This window comes from Argopecten irradians, chromosome 5, assembly GCF_041381155.1.
Source record: "Argopecten irradians isolate NY chromosome 5, Ai_NY, whole genome shotgun sequence".
NCBI classification, from domain to species: domain Eukaryota; kingdom Metazoa; phylum Mollusca; class Bivalvia; order Pectinida; family Pectinidae; genus Argopecten; species Argopecten irradians.
The window spans coordinates 43,717,077-43,736,976 of NC_091138.1; the positions used below are offsets into that span (position 1 = coordinate 43,717,077).

General features: G+C 34.8%; 1 protein-coding gene across 1 annotated transcript in view; it reads right to left on the bottom strand.

The window, feature by feature from the left end:
* Positions 1 to 534: 534 nt before the first annotated feature.
* The window catches only part of LOC138323965 (uncharacterized), a 28,858-nt gene continuing 9,492 nt past the window's right edge, over positions 535 to 19,900 (bottom strand). The window contains exons 2-4 of the mRNA XM_069268923.1: positions 15,110 to 15,340; positions 4,495 to 4,992; positions 535 to 4,079 (exon numbers count right to left, since the gene is read on the bottom strand). Of these exons, the coding sequence (XP_069125024.1) occupies positions 2,200 to 4,079; positions 4,495 to 4,992; positions 15,110 to 15,340 (2,609 nt within the window). The 3' untranslated portion in view covers positions 535 to 2,199. The remainder of the gene's footprint in view (positions 4,080 to 4,494; positions 4,993 to 15,109; positions 15,341 to 19,900) is intronic.

The following is a 19,900-nucleotide window of genomic DNA, read 5'->3' on the forward strand; positions in this document are numbered from 1 at the left end:
CTGATAGATAAGAATGCAAGATGCATTACACTTACAGTAAAACATGGTTTTAATATAAACTCTTGACAACAAATTTGTGGTTATAATGTAATATTTTTCAATCATTATAAATGTTTCCTATCACTTATTTGTAATATGCGCACTAAACCATCCTTGAACCCAAAAGATTTAGTTAAGGGTGCAATTGAATTTTCAACACCTTAACAAATATGAATGGATTACTGGTAATTATATATAATAGCACAATTGATTTAGACACCAAAATACTTCATAAAAGAAATGATGTAATGAAAATTTTGTCGGTACGTGTGATCATTATTTTTTGTAAATCAACTTTCTTTTGCATGCTATTTACTTTCATGAAATATGCGATCAAAATAAATTTGTGAATCTTCCCGTTGAAATGACATTCACGCAGGATATCATCTTTTTTGATGTCATTCCATTGCCAATAGAAACAATAGTCGTGCACAAACATTATCTGGTATCATGTGGTACGTGAATTAGTCCTATTCAATAATAACATACACATAATTTCAGTTGACATTTTAATTTCCATATAATAGGAAGAAAATAATCATCATTAGCTCATGATGAAGATCATCGTTTAAAACACATTTACAACGACTTCGGAATGTAACATCTATTCATGGACAAAATTTGCTGCAAAATGCAACTGTACTCATTAATTCCCAAAACAATTAGACAATTTAAACCTAATTACTGTATAATTAATTTTAGATATTTTCATAATATATCCGACTTTCTGATTGGCAGATTCTTTAATTTTTCTTCATATACTATGAAGAAAAAATCAGAGAATGGGGCGAAAACTTGACGTTATCATGACGTCACAATAGAGACGTTGACGTTGCCTATTGATTTATACAAAATATTCGATTGGAAAATCAAAGGAATCGTACGTTTAAACTTATTTCATATTATCAAATATTCTGGAAAATTAATTATAAGCATTGATGTAACTATTTTATAACTTCATCGGGTTATGAAATAAATTTTGTTTGCAAACTTTTGTGAGAATCCGCGTAACGCATTCACACAGTTTGCAAACAAAATTTCTTTCAAAACCTGATGAAGTTAAAAAATAGTTACATCAATGCTAATTAATAACATCAGAATGAGCAGCTTTGTTTTTTCTTTCCAATAATTGAAATTTGCTTTGTAAATAAAATGACAGTAAAGATCCAAAAGTATAATTTTACAATTTAATTTTTATCATTTACAGGATACTTCAAACGGTCCATTGAATTGATATTGGTTTGAATCCACATTCTTAGATGAGATATTGAAATTTCTAGAATTAATTAGAGACAACGTTTTAACCTTAAAAAGCCATGTTCTCTCTATTTCACCATGAACTACACTATGGACATGGCACAACTTGATTACATTTGAGTAAAACTTTAAATAATGCACTTGCCGGGTATTACTTAAATAAATAAAAACTCAAATATTAAAAAAAGTCTTGAATTTATGAACTATTTTGTTTCACACAGATGAATAAAAAATGGATATAAATGCTCAAAGCAGCTGCCAACAGAAATATACATTCTTTGTAATAAAATGAAGAAAATTATTGGAATTCATATCAAGGCACAAAGGGATTTCATTGCAAGGAAAGGGGAGATTACTATGACGAGGCAGTAAATCTACTCAACACCAGACCCAAAACCATTGCACTATAGTATTGAGACCTTGGGGTGTCCTGGATAATAAATAATTATGTACAAATATGATACATTACCAACTGTATCGTAACTACTGGCATTCACATTTAACTTTCTACATTCTCAAACATACATTTTAACATACACAACTCAAATAAAATTAAAATTGTCTTAACTTTTGATAAAGAATATTTCCAATAAGCCATTACCAAAATTGATTAAAGGGAGACAACCCCTGTTATTGTTGATCATGAAGTCTTTGGAAAGGGGAAGAACTCTGTAGGGCTACTAAGACTCTTAATGAATGTGGTAATAGCCATCAGTATGGTGTCGGAGGTCTTTGGAATATTATGCCAAAACTTAGTAAGTATATTTTTGAACATTTGATAAAATGATAATAATAAAATCTGTGCCACTGATGTAGTACGATGTAATCATTCCAGGTTTAAATAAAACACACATGACATTGTCAATCACTTACATACAGACACACACCACTGGTTAAAACTGCCTATACCACACCCACCACTTGGTAATCGCCGTCAAACTGGAAGCTAAACGGCACTGGCGACTTCTCGCCGAGCCGCACTGCTTCATTCGCCAGCACGGTGTGGTTAGACGGATAAAATGGCGACTGGTTCTTTACCCGATCGGTGAGCAGGTTCTGGTCTCGGTGAACGTCCTTCATATTATTTAGCACTATTAGGTCAGATCGCTCGTAAAGGGAAGGATCTTTTAGACGACACTTGGCCATGTCCTGCACCGGGTGAAACTGTTTGGGGTTCCTGTCCCCAGACGACGAACTCTGATATTCCTCACTTCTCGCTGTATCTGCAATCCTGTTATTGTTTTGTTTTAAACCGTCATTGTATCCCGGTGAGCTAAAACCACTGTCACCTAGGTTTATATTTTTCGTCTGATCACACAGGTCTGTGATGCGTTTGTTGTTCCGGGTACGCGAGTCGATCACTGTGTCATAACTTTGTTCGCTTTCCTCGATAAAACTGTCGACATCGCCATCCATACCCTCATCCTCTTCCTGAACACTATACTGCACATATTCGTCAGGGGGAGAAACTTCTTCCGCTGGAGTTATCTCCCTTGCCTCGGGCGGCATACAGCTATTTATTTCTGCTACACACACGATTTCATTATTGACATTACTGTGTTTTTTCTCAGACGGTTTCCCATCCGAGTTATTTTGTTTTGGGTTACTCTTCTGCTTCCGTCCCTCAGAATGGCCTCTTTTAGAAACAAATTCTATTGGTGTTGAGCACCTGTCCTTGTCGTAACCTTTAGATTTTGTTTGACCTTGACCTAAGCCTATACAGTTCACACCACTGTCCCTAGACAAGGCCTTAATAGAGCTTTTCTTTGGTAGTTTTCCGTGGTATTCATAGCTGATATCATTCTTTGGGTAGTTACTGGGGAAAGCGATACTATGGCGATGTCTATGTCGACTAGATTTACTGGATTTTCTACTCCTGTGCCAACGTTCCGGTAACTTTTCGTTAAACAGTTCATCGACAGTGTTATTATGAACGGTCTCCCCCGGGTCTTTCTGAAGTCCCCGAGGTGTAGAACTGTAAAGTGGGTCACTTATGCCACGTTGAGAATGATATGGAAACGACGGCTGATTTAACGGAATTGTCTCGCCACTTTCGTGACTGTTACTATAGCACTGATCAGCCTGTACTAACAACTGTTTCCTGTCTCCTGAGTGACGACGAACTCTGGCCCTGTCACCAACCTCGTGTCGTCGGCGGTGACCATGACTCTCGGAATGCCTCCTGTGGATGTGATGGTTCTCTTCTGTATTTTGAGGTATCTGCACTTGCAATGTGGCTGCCTTGGAGGAATGTTTCTGACATCCTGGATTTAGTTCACTTTTCCTGTTCATACAGTTTCCGTCGTAATACCCTTCAGGCGGAAGTGTAGATGTACGAAGATTTCGTAAACTTTCCTCAAATCTTGGATCTATCTGACAGTAATGTTCCTCATCATGCTCAACAAAGGGACTTAGCTTTGATGGATTCGCCATCTTCTGGTGGCGTCGTGCAGCTTCGTACACCTGTTGCCGTGGAAACAGTTGCTGGGGAGATATATAATCGGAGGAACTTGACCCTTCCTGTTTGATAACCTCTGGATATGGTTGTCTCTGCTGATTCAGCCAGGAGTTTGTTCTCTCTTGTTTTTCTATCTGTTCCTGATACCATTGCCATTCAGGGGGCGGGAACTGAGCCGAGAATGTGGCGTACTCCCCACTATTAACTGTCGTTGCTTCCGGTGTTTCTGCCTTCCTTTCTTCTTGTTGCTGTTGTTTCTGTTGTTTCTCCGGCTTCTTTTTCTTTTTACGACCAAATAATTTTGACAGCAAAGACTTCTTCTCCCCTGCAAATTAGAAATGTAAAATAAGATCACAAAATCTGATCAAGAACTAGCTCACTTCTCATCCATACTATTCAAATCTTTCATGAAACCACTGATCAAGACTAGGTTAAGATTTAATTCACAGAAAAAGAAGACATACAATTTGAATAGCCTGTCTGTAAAGACAACCTATTCAGGATAACGAAAATTTATAGCAAAGTGGGTCAAAATATGCTGAAATAGGACCTCTTATTACAGTCTGGTCTTTATACAAAGCTATATGTGGCAGGTTTTATTGTAACATTAGGATATTGTGGAATCAGTTTGCCCAGGATTTCATAAATATATAAGCATTTTTCAAACATTGATTCTATTCATAACCAAAAACAAGATGACTCAAGATTCAGTACTATGACTGTTGTTGCCATTAACCTACCTTTGTCCTTGACCTTGTTTATGTTACTATTAGCAAGGTTAAGGTCACGATTTTCTCCATCTCGGCAGCCCCGCTCACCCCTCATCGATGAACACCTGCTGATTGACTTAGCACTGCCTCGTTCATCCTTATTTGTTTTTTCCTTAGCATGTCTCGCACTTGAACTACGACTGAGACGGGGCTTTTCATTGGCTACAGAATTAAGTACATCTATTCCATCTGAGTAGATCTCCTCCCGTGGTTTGGAAACCTCCGTCGGTGTGGAGGGTTGGATTTGAGTAGGTGGCGCCTGTGTCTGCAAACCTTGCGGAACATTTTGCGGCTGGTTCACTAAGCTGACTTGACAGGATATTGAGCGAGTCAGTAGGGATTTTTGTTGGTTTTGCAGGACCGGAATGTACATCGGATTATAATGCATCCAGCTTACGGGGTAGGTCTGCTGAGGATCGTCTGTCGGCAAGCGATAGGTATCCGGGGTCACCACAAAGTATCCGCTCCCTACAAAATATAAAACATCAAAATATTAATAGTTAATTCCAAAATAAATGTAGTAACATCACCTGCTGTTGGACTTAAAATATTTCAGGTATTTGCATTCTGATCTGTCAGAGTTACTTCCCTTCATTTTACTCTGTCACTGGTGGACTGAAACAAAGGGAAGTAACTCTGATGATCTTACATGATGATGTTAACTAAAATATCACAAATGTGATAAATCAATCTATAACTTGAGTGAGTTATTTATTAATTCCCATTGAGACAATTGATTGGAAATCCAAATCATGAATGGAAATCATTATCACTAACTTTTTGCTAAATAATAATTTCTGAAAAATTTCTCATTTAGTTTTACATTATCTATTAATTCTTTATAGGATTTTTGTCATAAAAAGCACCAAACTTTATCCTTGAGAACCTAATAATTTACTGAGGTCTAAAAATATTCAAGTCCCTGTGTTCTCATCTGTATTTAGATAAGGAAGATGTTGCACCATATCCCTGAGCCCTGGGAAGTTTATGTTACAAATTTACCTGTACCTGAGCCCGTAAGAGGATGTAGTTTGTCTAACATGCCTACCACTCTGGGAAGTCTTCAGATACCAGCGAATACCTGGGAGTAGATCCCCATCGTACACTCACTGACTCAGTCTGTGACTAATTGTCTGTTTGTCTGTATTTGATGTATACAGGTGGCTGTTTATATATATAGACTGTTCATTCGATTCATCTTCTCAGACTCATAACTTAAACTTTTAAATTACAGTAGGTTTTTTCTAAACAGGAATTCCGTAATTGACCCAATAAACTCTAGGATATAAGTCAAAGGTTTAGTCTGATACTGATCTACATCTTATTCACAGCTTATTTAGGCCATATTTTTGGACCCCTAAAAAAATATGTGTGGTGAATGTAAGAGTCCACAACTTAGATTTTGTTTCCCTAATAAGCACCATCTTCGTTACAATTTTTAAGTGCCCTGGGTGCTTATTATGGCAAATACATTCTCTGTGTGGTGAATTTATATGCAGAATGTTTGTACAATGGGATTATTGTGCTCAAGTATCATTAATTTACATTATGGTAATAATAAAGGATGTGGGAAGGTATATAATTAATTCATTATAATCAGAGTTAAGAGACATGTGCACATTTATGGACAAATATGGTAAACTTGTTGATCGTATATACAAAAAATAGATAAAACAAAAAAATTTTATTTAAGATTATAGTTTATAGGTGATTTTAAATCTAAACATTTTTTTTCCAAACTTGTCACAGCTTTAAAATCTAGGACCACACTTGGAGGTAGGGCAACTGAACACCTAGCTGTACAGGTGGTAGTTTGGTTATGTGACATTTATACAAATTGTATAAGAGGCTAGGCACAAGAATCTTTTATTGTTCACGTACATGTCATTACTATGCTACTATAGAATATGTAGATTAATTACTTGTTATTCCCAGAGAAATGCATCGTCACAGTAATTAAATCAGCTACATAATGCAAATGCTAATGAGGCTTTATTAATTAATACCAATATACATGCAGAAGAATACATTGTGCCTTGAAGGTCAGGTTCTTGTATAATTTACAACTTATGAATTATTTGACTTATGCATGGTACATAAAGAAACGGTATTATGTGAGTTTTTCATGAAATCTGTCAAAAATTGGTATATCATACCTCAATCAATTAACATAGAGTTTAACTACCTGGTACATATAAACATATTTCATCTTTTTCATGAAGTTTTTATAGTTAAGTATGTTTGTTGACTTTCTTTTACAATTCGGAATTAAAAAAAAAAAGTCTTTTATTATGTCATTTCTTTTATTTCTTTTCCCCCGGATCCTGAAAGTTTGCCCCTTTTCCGTGTGTAGTTGTTTACAGTGTAGTAAAATGCTATCTTTGCTATGTATCTCCTACATGTTGTGTAATTTAACGCCCTGCCTGTCAACAGCAATAAACTGCTCAGGTACATTAACTCAGTAAAATACCCGCTATCCATAAAACATGAGATCACATGTAAATATCGGTGTAAATTACAATCCGAGATAATCTATGATGTGGAGAAAAAAATAATTTTTAAACATAAATGCATAAGTATGTGTCACATGCAGAATTTTTTTTTTTTTAACGTAAATGCATAGGAAAGCGTCCTCATCGCTATGGAAACCGCATGTAGAACATTAAAAGTTTATTTTTATTGATGTACGATATAACATTTGAAATACCCAGATCAACTTAAAACGGTTGACAAAACAAACATCAGGTAATATCTATGAGTTATTCATCAGGGATAAAAAGTTAGTTTTATGATAAAACTTGTCAGCTGTAATAGTGTTCTATCTCTATATTGCTAACACACCGGGTATCTACGGTTTACATGTATATAAGTAACAAGTATATATCTATCAACATATAGGCCACACATGCATGTAGGTTTTAAGGCACCTGTGGTTAAAGGTAACAAACAAGATACGATAGTGTTATCAACAAACCTTTTTCAAATTCATTCACAAAACATTAATGAAATTTTCTGGTTTGGCTCATTGCCGGACATTGAAACGAAATGGTGTCCTGAGTGCCACGTAATACCTTAAGTCAAGTCCTATAATCAGGAACATTAATGCCAATTAAATGTAACAGAATAAAATGCCAGTACCTTTTGGCAAACATTTAGAAAAATCAACTGCACTACATGTAACAGTGTTTTGGGCTGTTTTTAAATTTTCTCAAAATTCATCTTACGCTGTCAAGTAAAGTGTATTATATAAAGTCAAGCCTGCCAATTTAAATTATCAAAGAAAATATGGTCTTTCATATATATATCCAAGAGGTCTTAAATATACATGCATTGAAATGGGCAATTTTGAACCCTGAGACAGTGAAACCTGCCTTAGTGACCACCTCTGTATAGAGAGCACCTGCTTATTACGACCAATTCCATAGGGTCCAAAATGGCCATTTATAACACAATTTGACAACTTTGCTGTATAGACCACTTCCCCTTGTTCTTTACAGAAAGGTTTGAATATATACATCGACACTGGTAGTAGATAATTGTCTGCATGTAAAACCCGAAAGTGTTCTCTGCTTAATGTATTCTCCCCCCCCCCCTAATTTTCATAATGAACTTGTCTCACCTTTGATTTAGAAGAGCCTAAATGTGTCTTTAGGGGTGAATGAGTTATTATACTTGAAAACCTAGAGAATTATCAAATTAACAGGACTGATATCATCAATTTTATCTTCCGTGTGTCCTGGCCAGGAGCGATGTTCTGATGACCCAGCCCTTCATGTTAATCCCGAACCATTTATACCCCTGGTTAAAACAGCGTAACATCAGTAATTATAGGTATAATCAATATAGGTATGATATAGATAAGGTCAGCTAGCCCAGGGTTACATGTCACGTCATTATAGAGACATGAGGTCATTATGATATCCAGGCTAGTCTAGGACTTCTACATCTAGAGAACCCCCCGCCGTAAGCTATAGATTGGATGTATTCACCATGTCAATACCAAAATAATTATCTATATAGGAATTTCATAGAAAACTTTGCTTGACATCATAGCTAAAGCAAGCATTATGAATTAAATCTTGATGAAATAGGTTTGTTTTGGGCAACTTCAATTTTGTAAGTTTAAAAATTAAAAAAAATTTGCTGAAGCGAAAATACACCTTTATTGAAAACTACATATGCAAATTGTGTAGATGAAATAAAAGGCCAGAAATTCCAAAAACAAACCATCTAAAACCCATCAAATAATATATAGCTGGTAAAATATAATAAGATACTGGTATCAGCCAGGGAGCAGCCTTATTCCTTCTTCACATATTACAGAGTTATCTCCCTTGTGGGTAGGTATATCTATTATGATATATAATTTTTTTTTTCCTGACATCAAAATTTTGCAAGCAAAAATCTTGTCTTTTTTTTCTTGAAACTCTGATGTTACATTTCCAAACATATCATATCGTATATCAGACAATAGCTACCTGTAAGGGCAGATAACTCTAATATGCAAATACAGAATATCAAAACCCTTCATTGCTGGTAATTACAATGAGATATTGGTATCAGGGTACAGTCTGATAGCAAACCCTTCAATGCTGGTAAGGTATATTGGTAAAAGTGAAGTGAAAGTCAAACACTTTAACTATTTACTATCTATAATCAATAATAATTCACCATAACGCGCCTATTAAGGGCCGTCTCAATACCAGAACAAATATAATTACGATGGATTCGGATAATATATTCACAAAGCCACAATCAAACATCAGTTTTATTCCATACAAGCAGTGAATTTGTACTTTACATGTGGGTTAAAATGAGAACAAAATTAATCTATATCAAACATCAGGAGACTGCAACAGGAAATGTGTAATAGTGCAGGAACTGGAGGGAAAAATTAATTCCTTGATATGAAATGTAAACCATAATATCTTGTAATTAGTTCATCATGTTCTTTTTCATTCAAACTGCAAGTTGACAGTGATAGAATTTTTAATGAAATTAATGCAAATGTTTTCTTCCAAAAGTATTTGTCAGGAACGACACCTGACCATCAAATGCAGTTAAAATTTCAAACACTTTAACTCATTCATCCCTGAAATTCCATAATGGACTGGTCTAGTCTTTGATTTAGAAGAGCCTAAATGTGTCTTCAGGGGTGAGTCATGAGTTGAAGTCCAACTACAGAGTTGAGGAATACCAAATGTTTTTAAAACGCCCTAAATGTCCTAGAGGTTCAACAATCTTTACCATAGACACCTTTAATACCTATATTTAAAGTTCCCTACAAAGACCCAAGGACTTAATCTAGCCCCTATCAGTTTGACCACAAAGTCTAGCTGACCATTGTGACCACTAAGTCACACCTGATTGTTGTCTATATCACCATGGTTACCGAGCTGGTATCAATAACCAAGGCCTTCAGCTATATTTCTCACTTAATTCATGTGCATATAAAAACCACAATTTATGCAAAACAGTGTAGTACTGCCGTCAAAAACACCCTCCCCTTGAAAGTGTTCTCTCTTTATTACTCGGGGCAAATCCACAATTATTCAATGAATACTGAAAAACATTATTATATTTTCCCTAAACTGGGAAAAACCAAATCGTCTAGTTACCATGAACACAATTAAATATTCACAATTATGTATTTATGTGACCGCGCAAACTCTGTAAATGTGGAAATCTCTGAAATTGTCTGATAATTTGTCTCATTTTGAGGTAGTATTTGCATCTAGAGAGTTCAGCAACAACAAAAAATATTAGAGAGTTCAGCAAAAAAAAAGAGCCAAAGGGTACTGGCCATCCATCACTATTAACTTTTTCACCCCTGAAATTTCAAAATGGACTGGTCTAGTCTTTGATTTAGAAGTGTCTAAATGTGTCTTCATGGGTGAATGAGTAAATGAATTCAGCAGACATCATTCCTAATTTGATAATTTACAGTAAAGTAGATGAAAATAACCCTTGTTAACTCATGTAAATTTTGAATGAAACCTTGTATATGTCAAAAGCAATTTTTTTAGATATCAATTTCTATTTTCCTAACATTTCATTGGCCATATGCATATCAATATTTAATAGGCATGATTCTGTATAACATAAAACATTAATTTGTAATTTTGGTTTGGAGTTTGTTCTTTAACCATTTTGCAGATAGAAATATTTGTGATATTAGCATAGAGCTGATCGATGCATGATATCCTATATAAACAAAATTTGGTGTATTTATATTCATGTTTTCACAGCAACCACGAAAACAACAAACATTTTTACACAATCAACATTTCATATTATACACTACAGTATACAAACACAATCAGATAGCTCGACTTAGACTTTTGTACATGTATATGTAACCATTTACCGTAAATCCAACATCAATGTTGAACTATAAAAACTGTTATATATGTAAAATGAAAATAACATGTTTATGAACACATCTGAAGAAACATGTCTTTAGTTTGGAAGTCTTTAAACTGTTTATGGTAAAGTACAGGGTCTATTGCATCAACAAGGACCGTTAATCCTGGCTGCAAAGATGTGTAAATTATTCTTTATATGTCTAGACCATCAACAACCACATTGGCTTTCAATAGCCGAGGATTCTATTGAAAGCTCCTTCCATTTGAAACCTATATAAAATACATTTCCACCACAGTGAACAGGGTACAAGCCATACTAAATACCTCATCATTGTGTTTTCATGCAAATGAAATTGACTTTTAATGACCTCCGGTTGTAAAGGACCTGAACTTTGATAGACTGACCATTCATCAAAGTCAGAGCCAACACTAAATAGTATAAATACCCACTCAGCTTCATTCAACTGCAACTCAAGTCAAATATATAAATATTTGAGGGTTTTGCTATACAATGTCAACCTGTTAACCCCGCGTTTGACCAAACTTGTCCAATCTGTTACGACCAAGGCCTCTATCCTGCCATTCGCTGGCTCATTTATAACCCCATATTGTCAAATTTTGTCTGAGGGTTCAATTGACCACAGAGGTACAGGTATTTGCCCCAGTGATTTTTGAATTGTCCTAAATATTACCACTCCCATGTAAACGCTTCTCTTCACACCCAATTAATCCTGTCATAGAGGGGCCAGTAGATAATACCCTAATGGTGGAGGACAAATTGTTGCCTTTTTCACACTCTCCTGGTATTTTCCTTTGGGATATCCTCCGAAATGACAGATGGAATCTACAAATGTTTTCACAGTTTTATAATGATCAATTTCTGACTTTCATTCTGGTGTAATCGCATGATCCCAAGGTCAAGGTCATTAATGTAATCAAAGGTCTCTTGGACCCCCTCTTACTTTTTTTTCTTTTAATATTTTCAAAGCATCATTTTTTTTTTTTTTTTTTCAAAGCATCATTTTTTTTTTTTGGCAAAATTCTTTTTTTATATTGAAGGTCAATGGTTTGTGTAGATCAACTTAATTTAAATTTATGTAAGGAAATACTTCCATAAAATTAATTTTTGAAGTATAATATTACAGAAAGCTCTATCTAACATTACAAATTGCCAAGCTATGCATTACCAAATGGATTAGCCTACACTAGATATATTATATCGTAATTATTTACCAACAAGTACCTATGTACCGCAGCTGTTGCAGAAATAGAATAACACAGAAATCATACAAAAAGCAGAACTATTCCCCGGTAACAGACACAGCTGGTAAATGTGCACTGGGATCCAATTTACTGGCTGCATTGTATGACTACAGTTTTGGTTTCATGTTTGTAATTGTTATTTTTGGCTTTCCATTGCAACAGGCTAAGCTATTCAAATACAAAATTGTAAAGAGAAATTGGGATCATGACAGGATGGGAAGGAGATGGTAACATTATGTATGTACGCTGTCCCTCCATTTCATGGCATGACAATTAAATAAAATGGACAGACAATATAAACAAACAGATCATTGATGTATTGAATATTTGACAGATGAATAGATCTAATTTTCTAGTTTTCTATAGGAAAAACAATTAAAACATTATTAATTATAAGGTACCAGTAATAAATTTATATTCGAAGAGTACAGTACTGAGAACCGCTTTATTTTTTAATAAAATTTTGTATCTTCAATATTTTCAACATATTTGCGGCATACATAACTTTTCCAAGACTTTTGAATTTGCACTTGAGCTTTCTTGCAAAATTACACTGAAATTTGTACCTCTTTTGCGATAATGAAGGGGTTTGCAGTAGTGTGACAAGATAGGCAAGCTAGCACACACTTTTATTTAGGAAGTGATAATACTGAAATCTCTATTATAGAAATAAAAGGTTCAGTCGTCTAAATAACTATAAAAGCTACCTGATAAACCACCTTTAAACTTAGTGACTTAATACCAAGACTTATTACTAAAGGCTTCACAATGCTACATTATGAAACATTGCATCAACCTTTTCACTACTTATCATACAGATATTGATGTAGAATTCACCCCTGGAGACATATTTAGACTCTTCTAAATCAAAGATTAGACCAGTCTATTATGAAATTTCAGGGGTGGATAAATTAAAGCTTTTATAACACCTGTCATCACCATTGGTCACTAAACCTTAACACTTGGATGTGGTATCATATACGACTGGGTTATAACACTACCTAAATGTGTCTGACAACTCAACAAAGAATATCTGTCCCTGCTATCTGCCATTGGGGAACCTTCAATGAAAGGGTCCCTGGTCCCGACACCTTTCACAAAACATCACTGTAGGCCTATCAGTCTGGTCAGTGTGGTCAAAACTGACCATTACCCACATAGCAAATGGTCAATAAGTGTCCAGTTGTCCGGAGCTGTGATGGATGGGTCTAAATTAGGTCTAAGGTGGTAACTCTCAGTCCATTAACATCATCAATACACCAATCCAAACAAAGATGGTACATATGGCTGGACTGACCACTGGTCATTTTATATCATTAGGTACAACACTACATAGTAGGATATGTCACAAGCATCATCTATTCTATACACTACTTGTACTATCTGGCTTGACCAGTTGGCTGGCCACCAGTCTCTGTAGAATATCAAAATTGTGATAAAAATTCTCTCAAGACATGAATCTGAAAATCGCCTTGGTGATCAGTGATATTTATATATATTCAAGGTTTCAATTTTCAAATTTGAACCGAGTCAGAAAACTCAAACTCAATATTTACAGCAACACATAGTAACACCGACATAGTAACGAATAGCTCGCTTGAACATCACAACCCGTAGCATTAATCTGATTTATACAAATAGTCAACTGGGCCATTGGTTAAAATCATGAATAATAGAATAAAAATGACACCTTTTGTCCAATTATAATGCTCATTAAAATGACGCCAAATATACAAATACTGAAATCGCTTCAGAATAATGCTTAACATTTAGCCGAGAGGAGAAAACAGTCATTTAGAAACCATCAATGCCATTTAAAACCTTGATAAATTGTATAGGAAGTGCCAGTTGGAAATTTAATCCGTTAAATTTTCACAAATCTTAAAAACATGGGAGTGCAACACAATAGGATCTGCCAGATTATCACCGTCAATGTTAATGGTGCACAATCAAATCTACAAATTGACTTGCAAGTGTACAAGAACTTGACAAAAGCTGTCTCCCCCGCTATACAAAACTTTGATACCCTCACCCTGAATGGACAAAAACAATTCCTCGACACTTCAATGTATTTGTCAGGTGACAATACCGAGAGACAAGAGACGATCGAGACACCTGAAATGAATCTGCCCGGAAATTAATGCGGAATTAAATACCCACTATTTGTTTATCTGATCGTTGTCTTTGTCGTGCTTTCACAATTTTGATCAGTTTAACTTTCATTATGACATCATATACTCGGCACTCTCCTTTGAAATCTTTCGTCTGTGCTATCTGTTTGTATTTGTGGGTTACTGGGTGGAAGGGCCCTTTAAACTTGTCAGATAAACGGCCATCTCCAGTTACATTGTATGTAATTTCCACCCAAATAAAGCTCCTGCCCTGTGCCCCTTTCCCTTCCAAACACGAGATACCCTCTATAATTTTCTTCTATAAACTATTACCAGGTCCTGGTACATTATAACTCATCAAACCAATTTTCCTGACTTAATCCAATAACAAGAAATTCATGAAATATCATATATCACAATTTGTTCAAAATATAACAGACTTTTGATCATGAGAGTTATTTAATTTTCAATAAACATAATTGCTGAAAGTACATTATGGTTACACACATGCATATAGACTCAGGTGTTATTTATAATTTTGAAAATCCATTCATTAACACATAACAATGGTTTTCAGGAGTATCTCAAATTAACTATAGGACCAGTTCATTTGTACTTGCTTTATTGATTATATATTAGGGTCTGAATAAAAGAGCTGTGCTCCATTTTCACTTTTCACTATATGGACGTCTTGTATTTGGCATTTTACCTGTAAAAAGGGTTTCAAGAATATATTTGGGAACATTATTAACACTTTATATATATATACTTACCTATAATGGAACATCTTGAATTTGAATATATAGGGGTAAAAGTTTTTGTATAGCATTCCAGTCTGGTACTTACCATTGTGAAAGACCTTGCGTTGGCGTATGAGAATACCGAGGGTATCATATAGAACTTGTACTCCGGGAGACTCAAGGTCGTTGAAACACTGAGTGAGGCGCGTGTGTATGACGTCAAGCGTGGCCACGACTTGTTTACTGTTCAAGTCGAGGATGACGAGACACAGAATCTCCGGGAGAGGAATAAACTGGGTTTGTGGGATCACTTGCATCTTAATGCTGCCGATATCACCTGAAAATACAACATGATAGGTTAGATTTTCATGTACATGTATCTTATCATAGAGATCCTCTAATGCTAAAAACACATCTTAACCATAGTGGTGACTTCTTGGTAAAAAATGTCGTGTATTAATTTTTGCTGCATGGAGGCTATTTGTTCTTTGAAATAAATTGTGAATATAGTGGAACCCCGATTATACGGGCGCTGATAGTCTGGAAAACTCGCAGTCCACAGTAAGGCAGAAACATACGGGAACTGATTACCATAATGCATGTTACAAATTAACTTATCAGAGAATTCAGAAATCCAGAAAATTTGTAATCCGGATGGTTTAAATTTGGATTGAAGTTTTCTTGATTATCGAGGGTTTAAATTCATTGTATAGCCAAATTTATACCCCGGCCCTCACCCCCAAAAAAAGGTCATTTCACAACTATATACATCTGCCATATATATTCTTCAATAAAAGATATCATATGATGCTGACGACTATAAATCTTATTAAGTTTAAATCATTCACCCCTAAAGACACATTTAGACTCTTCTAAATCAAAGACTAGACCAGTCCATTAGGAAATTTCAGGGGGTGAATGGAAGAATACAAAGTTTTGTGGTGGAAGAATACAAAGTTTATTGGTCCATTAAAACTGAACCCTGGCGTTGACAGCCTCAGTTTTTATGATCCTCTCATGACATTTCCCCAAGTTTATCTGTTATAGATCAGATACCCCTAATTATATACAATCAATCAAACATTAACTATAGGGAAGCAGGTAACATGAAACAGTAAAATTTGACCCTGTATCAAAATTTCAAACACACTTTTGAAAGCATTTAAAATCAATTAATGAACCATGAATATTGCTCTATGAACAGGTGTGTGTTCCATTTTTGTAATTATCAGTCTGACATACTAATAACCAACTGAAGTTCCAATTCAGTTGCTTATAATAATTATAGTTGTATCAATATCATAACGACCGACCCTTGTAAAAACCTAGTAGCTCGATTTCTGTATCTACTGTCATCAAAATATGAAAATGTATTTTTCACCATTCATCAGACGACTCAAAAGCAGAGATACATCAATAGATGTTTTTATCTTATTAATCAGCACTTTAATATTTTCATATCGCCGCAGAATAAAATTTAATTACTTTCTTTGAACATTATTGAATTTCTAGCCACGAGGTGAATATTATTGTTTGTACACTGCCGCCAAGCATGGAAGGGATGAAACGTGTCAGGACGGCTTTAAAACCATCAGACAGTTAGAGGAGAGGAAAATCAAATTACAACATTACAACCTATAATACAAATCAATACTGGAGATTTTATCAGATTTTTACTTTCAATATAGCCGACACAATTTATCAGGAAATTTTCTACACATTCCTGTAAGTTTTTTTTGGTATGCAAGTTAGAACCCTAAAGTGATTCAGGTTAGGGGTCGGGTTACCTGGCTCACCTCAGGTAAGGATAAAGATAAGTCAGTCTTACTCCAATCCAATTACCCCACAAATACCACAATACCTCTAACTAATTTCACGATAATGAAATTCATAATAGGAGATTTTAAAATCTATTATTCTTTTAAGTCCACCTGGCTTGGCGCTTTCCTATTTGTTCCCTCTGACAGATTAAACAGTCAGGTACCACCGCTTACTGATTGACGAGTCAAATTTTCACACACGGCTTTACTAGCTCGGTATATCTTTAATAGAAGGAGATTTTGATGCATTAAAGCCCGATATCAAATATTCAGTATGTGTAAGATTACATACTTCAGCTGGTTAAATCCCGGTAATCCTCTGATTTAAGTCTGGGTTACAGGAAATACCATGTCGCCTTGATACTGTCAAATAAGGATCGTATTATCGTGGCCCAATTTGTTTTTGTGTGAACCTTGACAGAGTTTTGTGTGGAGTTGGTGAATATTTATGGAGTACTTCAGTCTCATGATGTAATGTTTATGAAATACTTATACTGCAGAATATTTACCCAGTAGATGTTTTATATACACTTGTACCCAAACTGGTCCATGAATGTCGTTAGCGAAAGTCATTAAATAGTTTGGATTTTATTTTGTCTATTAAATCAAACACAGCAAACTTCTAAAGGCAAAAAATACTTTTTTTCATTGATCTTGTGCATAGAAGTTTTATTTGAAGATACTTGAATAAACTAGACATTTGTTTTGATAATAAAAATCTCCATATTTTGGTTTGAATAATGTATGACTAAAGGTATCACCTTGGCATCCATCCGACTTTGGTTGTTTGAAAGAATCAAATTAAAACATCATGATGAGAAATGATAACCTCTAAACTTCTAGTTTAAGTTTAATGTAAATGGAGTAAATGCTAATTAGTTAATTACAATGTATAATTTACTGGATAAATTAGGTATATAAATTTAAATATTTTCATGAAAATGTCTTATACAAACAGTTTTATCGAAGGAAACTGCAACCCTTTGCCTATTTTATATATACAAGTAACCTAAATGCCATACTTTATGAATGCACATTAATTAGCATATATATATATATATGCATTATGTAAGTGGTTCATGAAAACAGCCCAAACGATATTTTTAACAATTAATATTAAAATCTAGAGGGGACATTGAACAATAAAAACATTATACAATAATTGCCTGTCATGTTTTTTGTCCAGTTCAGCTATCTCTTTCGAATAGCATAATAAAAAGAACAAGAGTTACTCATCAGAATATTACAAGATGACACATTTGCAACACGATTATACCTCAGGCTCCCAAAACATGCACTGTAATCTCTTCATATATGCAACAAACTGCAATACATGGGAACTGGAGGCCACCCTTACATAAATTCAAAAAATATTCTTCGAAGGAGCTTTGAAATGTATGCTGTATTCTCTTTCTTTTCTCTTTTAATTCACAAGAGATATTCATTTTCTAATCACTTTTAAATTTGATACAAATTACTAACATAAGGAATGATCAATTAGCTTTAGGGGAAAGAGAAACTGACCTGCAGGATCGTTTATAGTGAGATATTGCCAACAACGATGTGTGTATCATTTCAGATTGTGTACACTTGACAGGACATGTATACAATTCAATACACTGTCCATAAATCAATGTATATTTTTGTATATGTATTTGTTGAATTCCCAATATAATCCTTATCAGAGTGCAGACTGTCAGTCAAGATGGGCCCAGATAGGATTGTATATGGACAGCGGTAAGATTGACTACATAAAAAAGATCAGTCCCTGATATCAACACCTGGTTTATACCTAGCTTAATGGCAAAACAGCTTAACGGTTCATAAACCTAAATATTCCATTTACATGTTTACAAACGGTAATTAAACAAATACCGAGATTCAATCGAAAATGATACAACTTTGATATTTTTGTACAGACTCCATATTTTCTTAGTTTTGTTCAGTTACTTTTTAATTTCTAAATTCTTCATGATCAGTTAAGGATATATCATGACTGACATGTTACATTTCGGTAGTGGAGAAAAGTTGGAGTACCCAGAGAAAAACCACTGCCAGTCACACACAATCTTTATTAGCTTGCACTACCCCGGGTCGGAGCCATTAGGTGGCTGAGTGATTTAGATGTTGATAGAATCTCATGTGGGTCTGAAGTTGCCAGGCATTGATCATTGTTCACAGTGATCCATGGTTTTTTTTTCTCTGAGTTCTCTGTCTTTTATTTCGCCTCCTAAACCGAAGGCGTCACCGGAGGCGTCTAAAATATTAAAATGATCATGACCTGGCTGTTATTTAGTAATACATATAGATTTCATTCGGATGCTACATTTATCGAACCAAATTTAAACCAAACCTTTGCTGAAGAGAATCTCATGTGGGTCAGAGAATGGATGCTAAAATTATGACGTTTGACCTCCACTTTGCAACAGTAGACTTGAAAGATATAATAAAGTTTCTTTCACATGCAATTTACTTTTGATGAATTTTGCAATCAAAGTAATTTTGCAAAAGTATATTCTTGTGAATTAATATTGATTATAACCAAGTATACATTGAAAGGTATTTTACATATCCGCGATATTGGTTACATGTGATATATATACCTTGAACACTGGTAGCAGGTACATATAGGTATTTTTAAAGTTACTGAAATGTGTTCGTTCTTACTGGGGGTATAACAATACCAAAGTCACCATCTGTCACACTGTCTTATTGACAGTATATTACAGGGGGATCAGTGGGAGGGACAAGATGTCAAGATTACTGTAACACTCTGATCTCTTAAATCAATCGATATCAAAATCATGGCAATTACCTTTATTTTCAGAATTTTTTTGTTTGTATTTAACATTCTTATAACAGCTTTGGTCATGATCAACTTGATTTACAATTATAGTTACAAAGCCGGAGTACTTGGAGAAAATCACCAACAATGAAAACCTGGCAAATGCAATACATGCATACATAATCCTTGAATATCAGATGTATATAAAAAAAGACTTTTAAGAAAGCGATAATGTGCATGCATTGCACTTGGCCACTATACAATAACATAATGGCAAACTTCATTTAGTTTG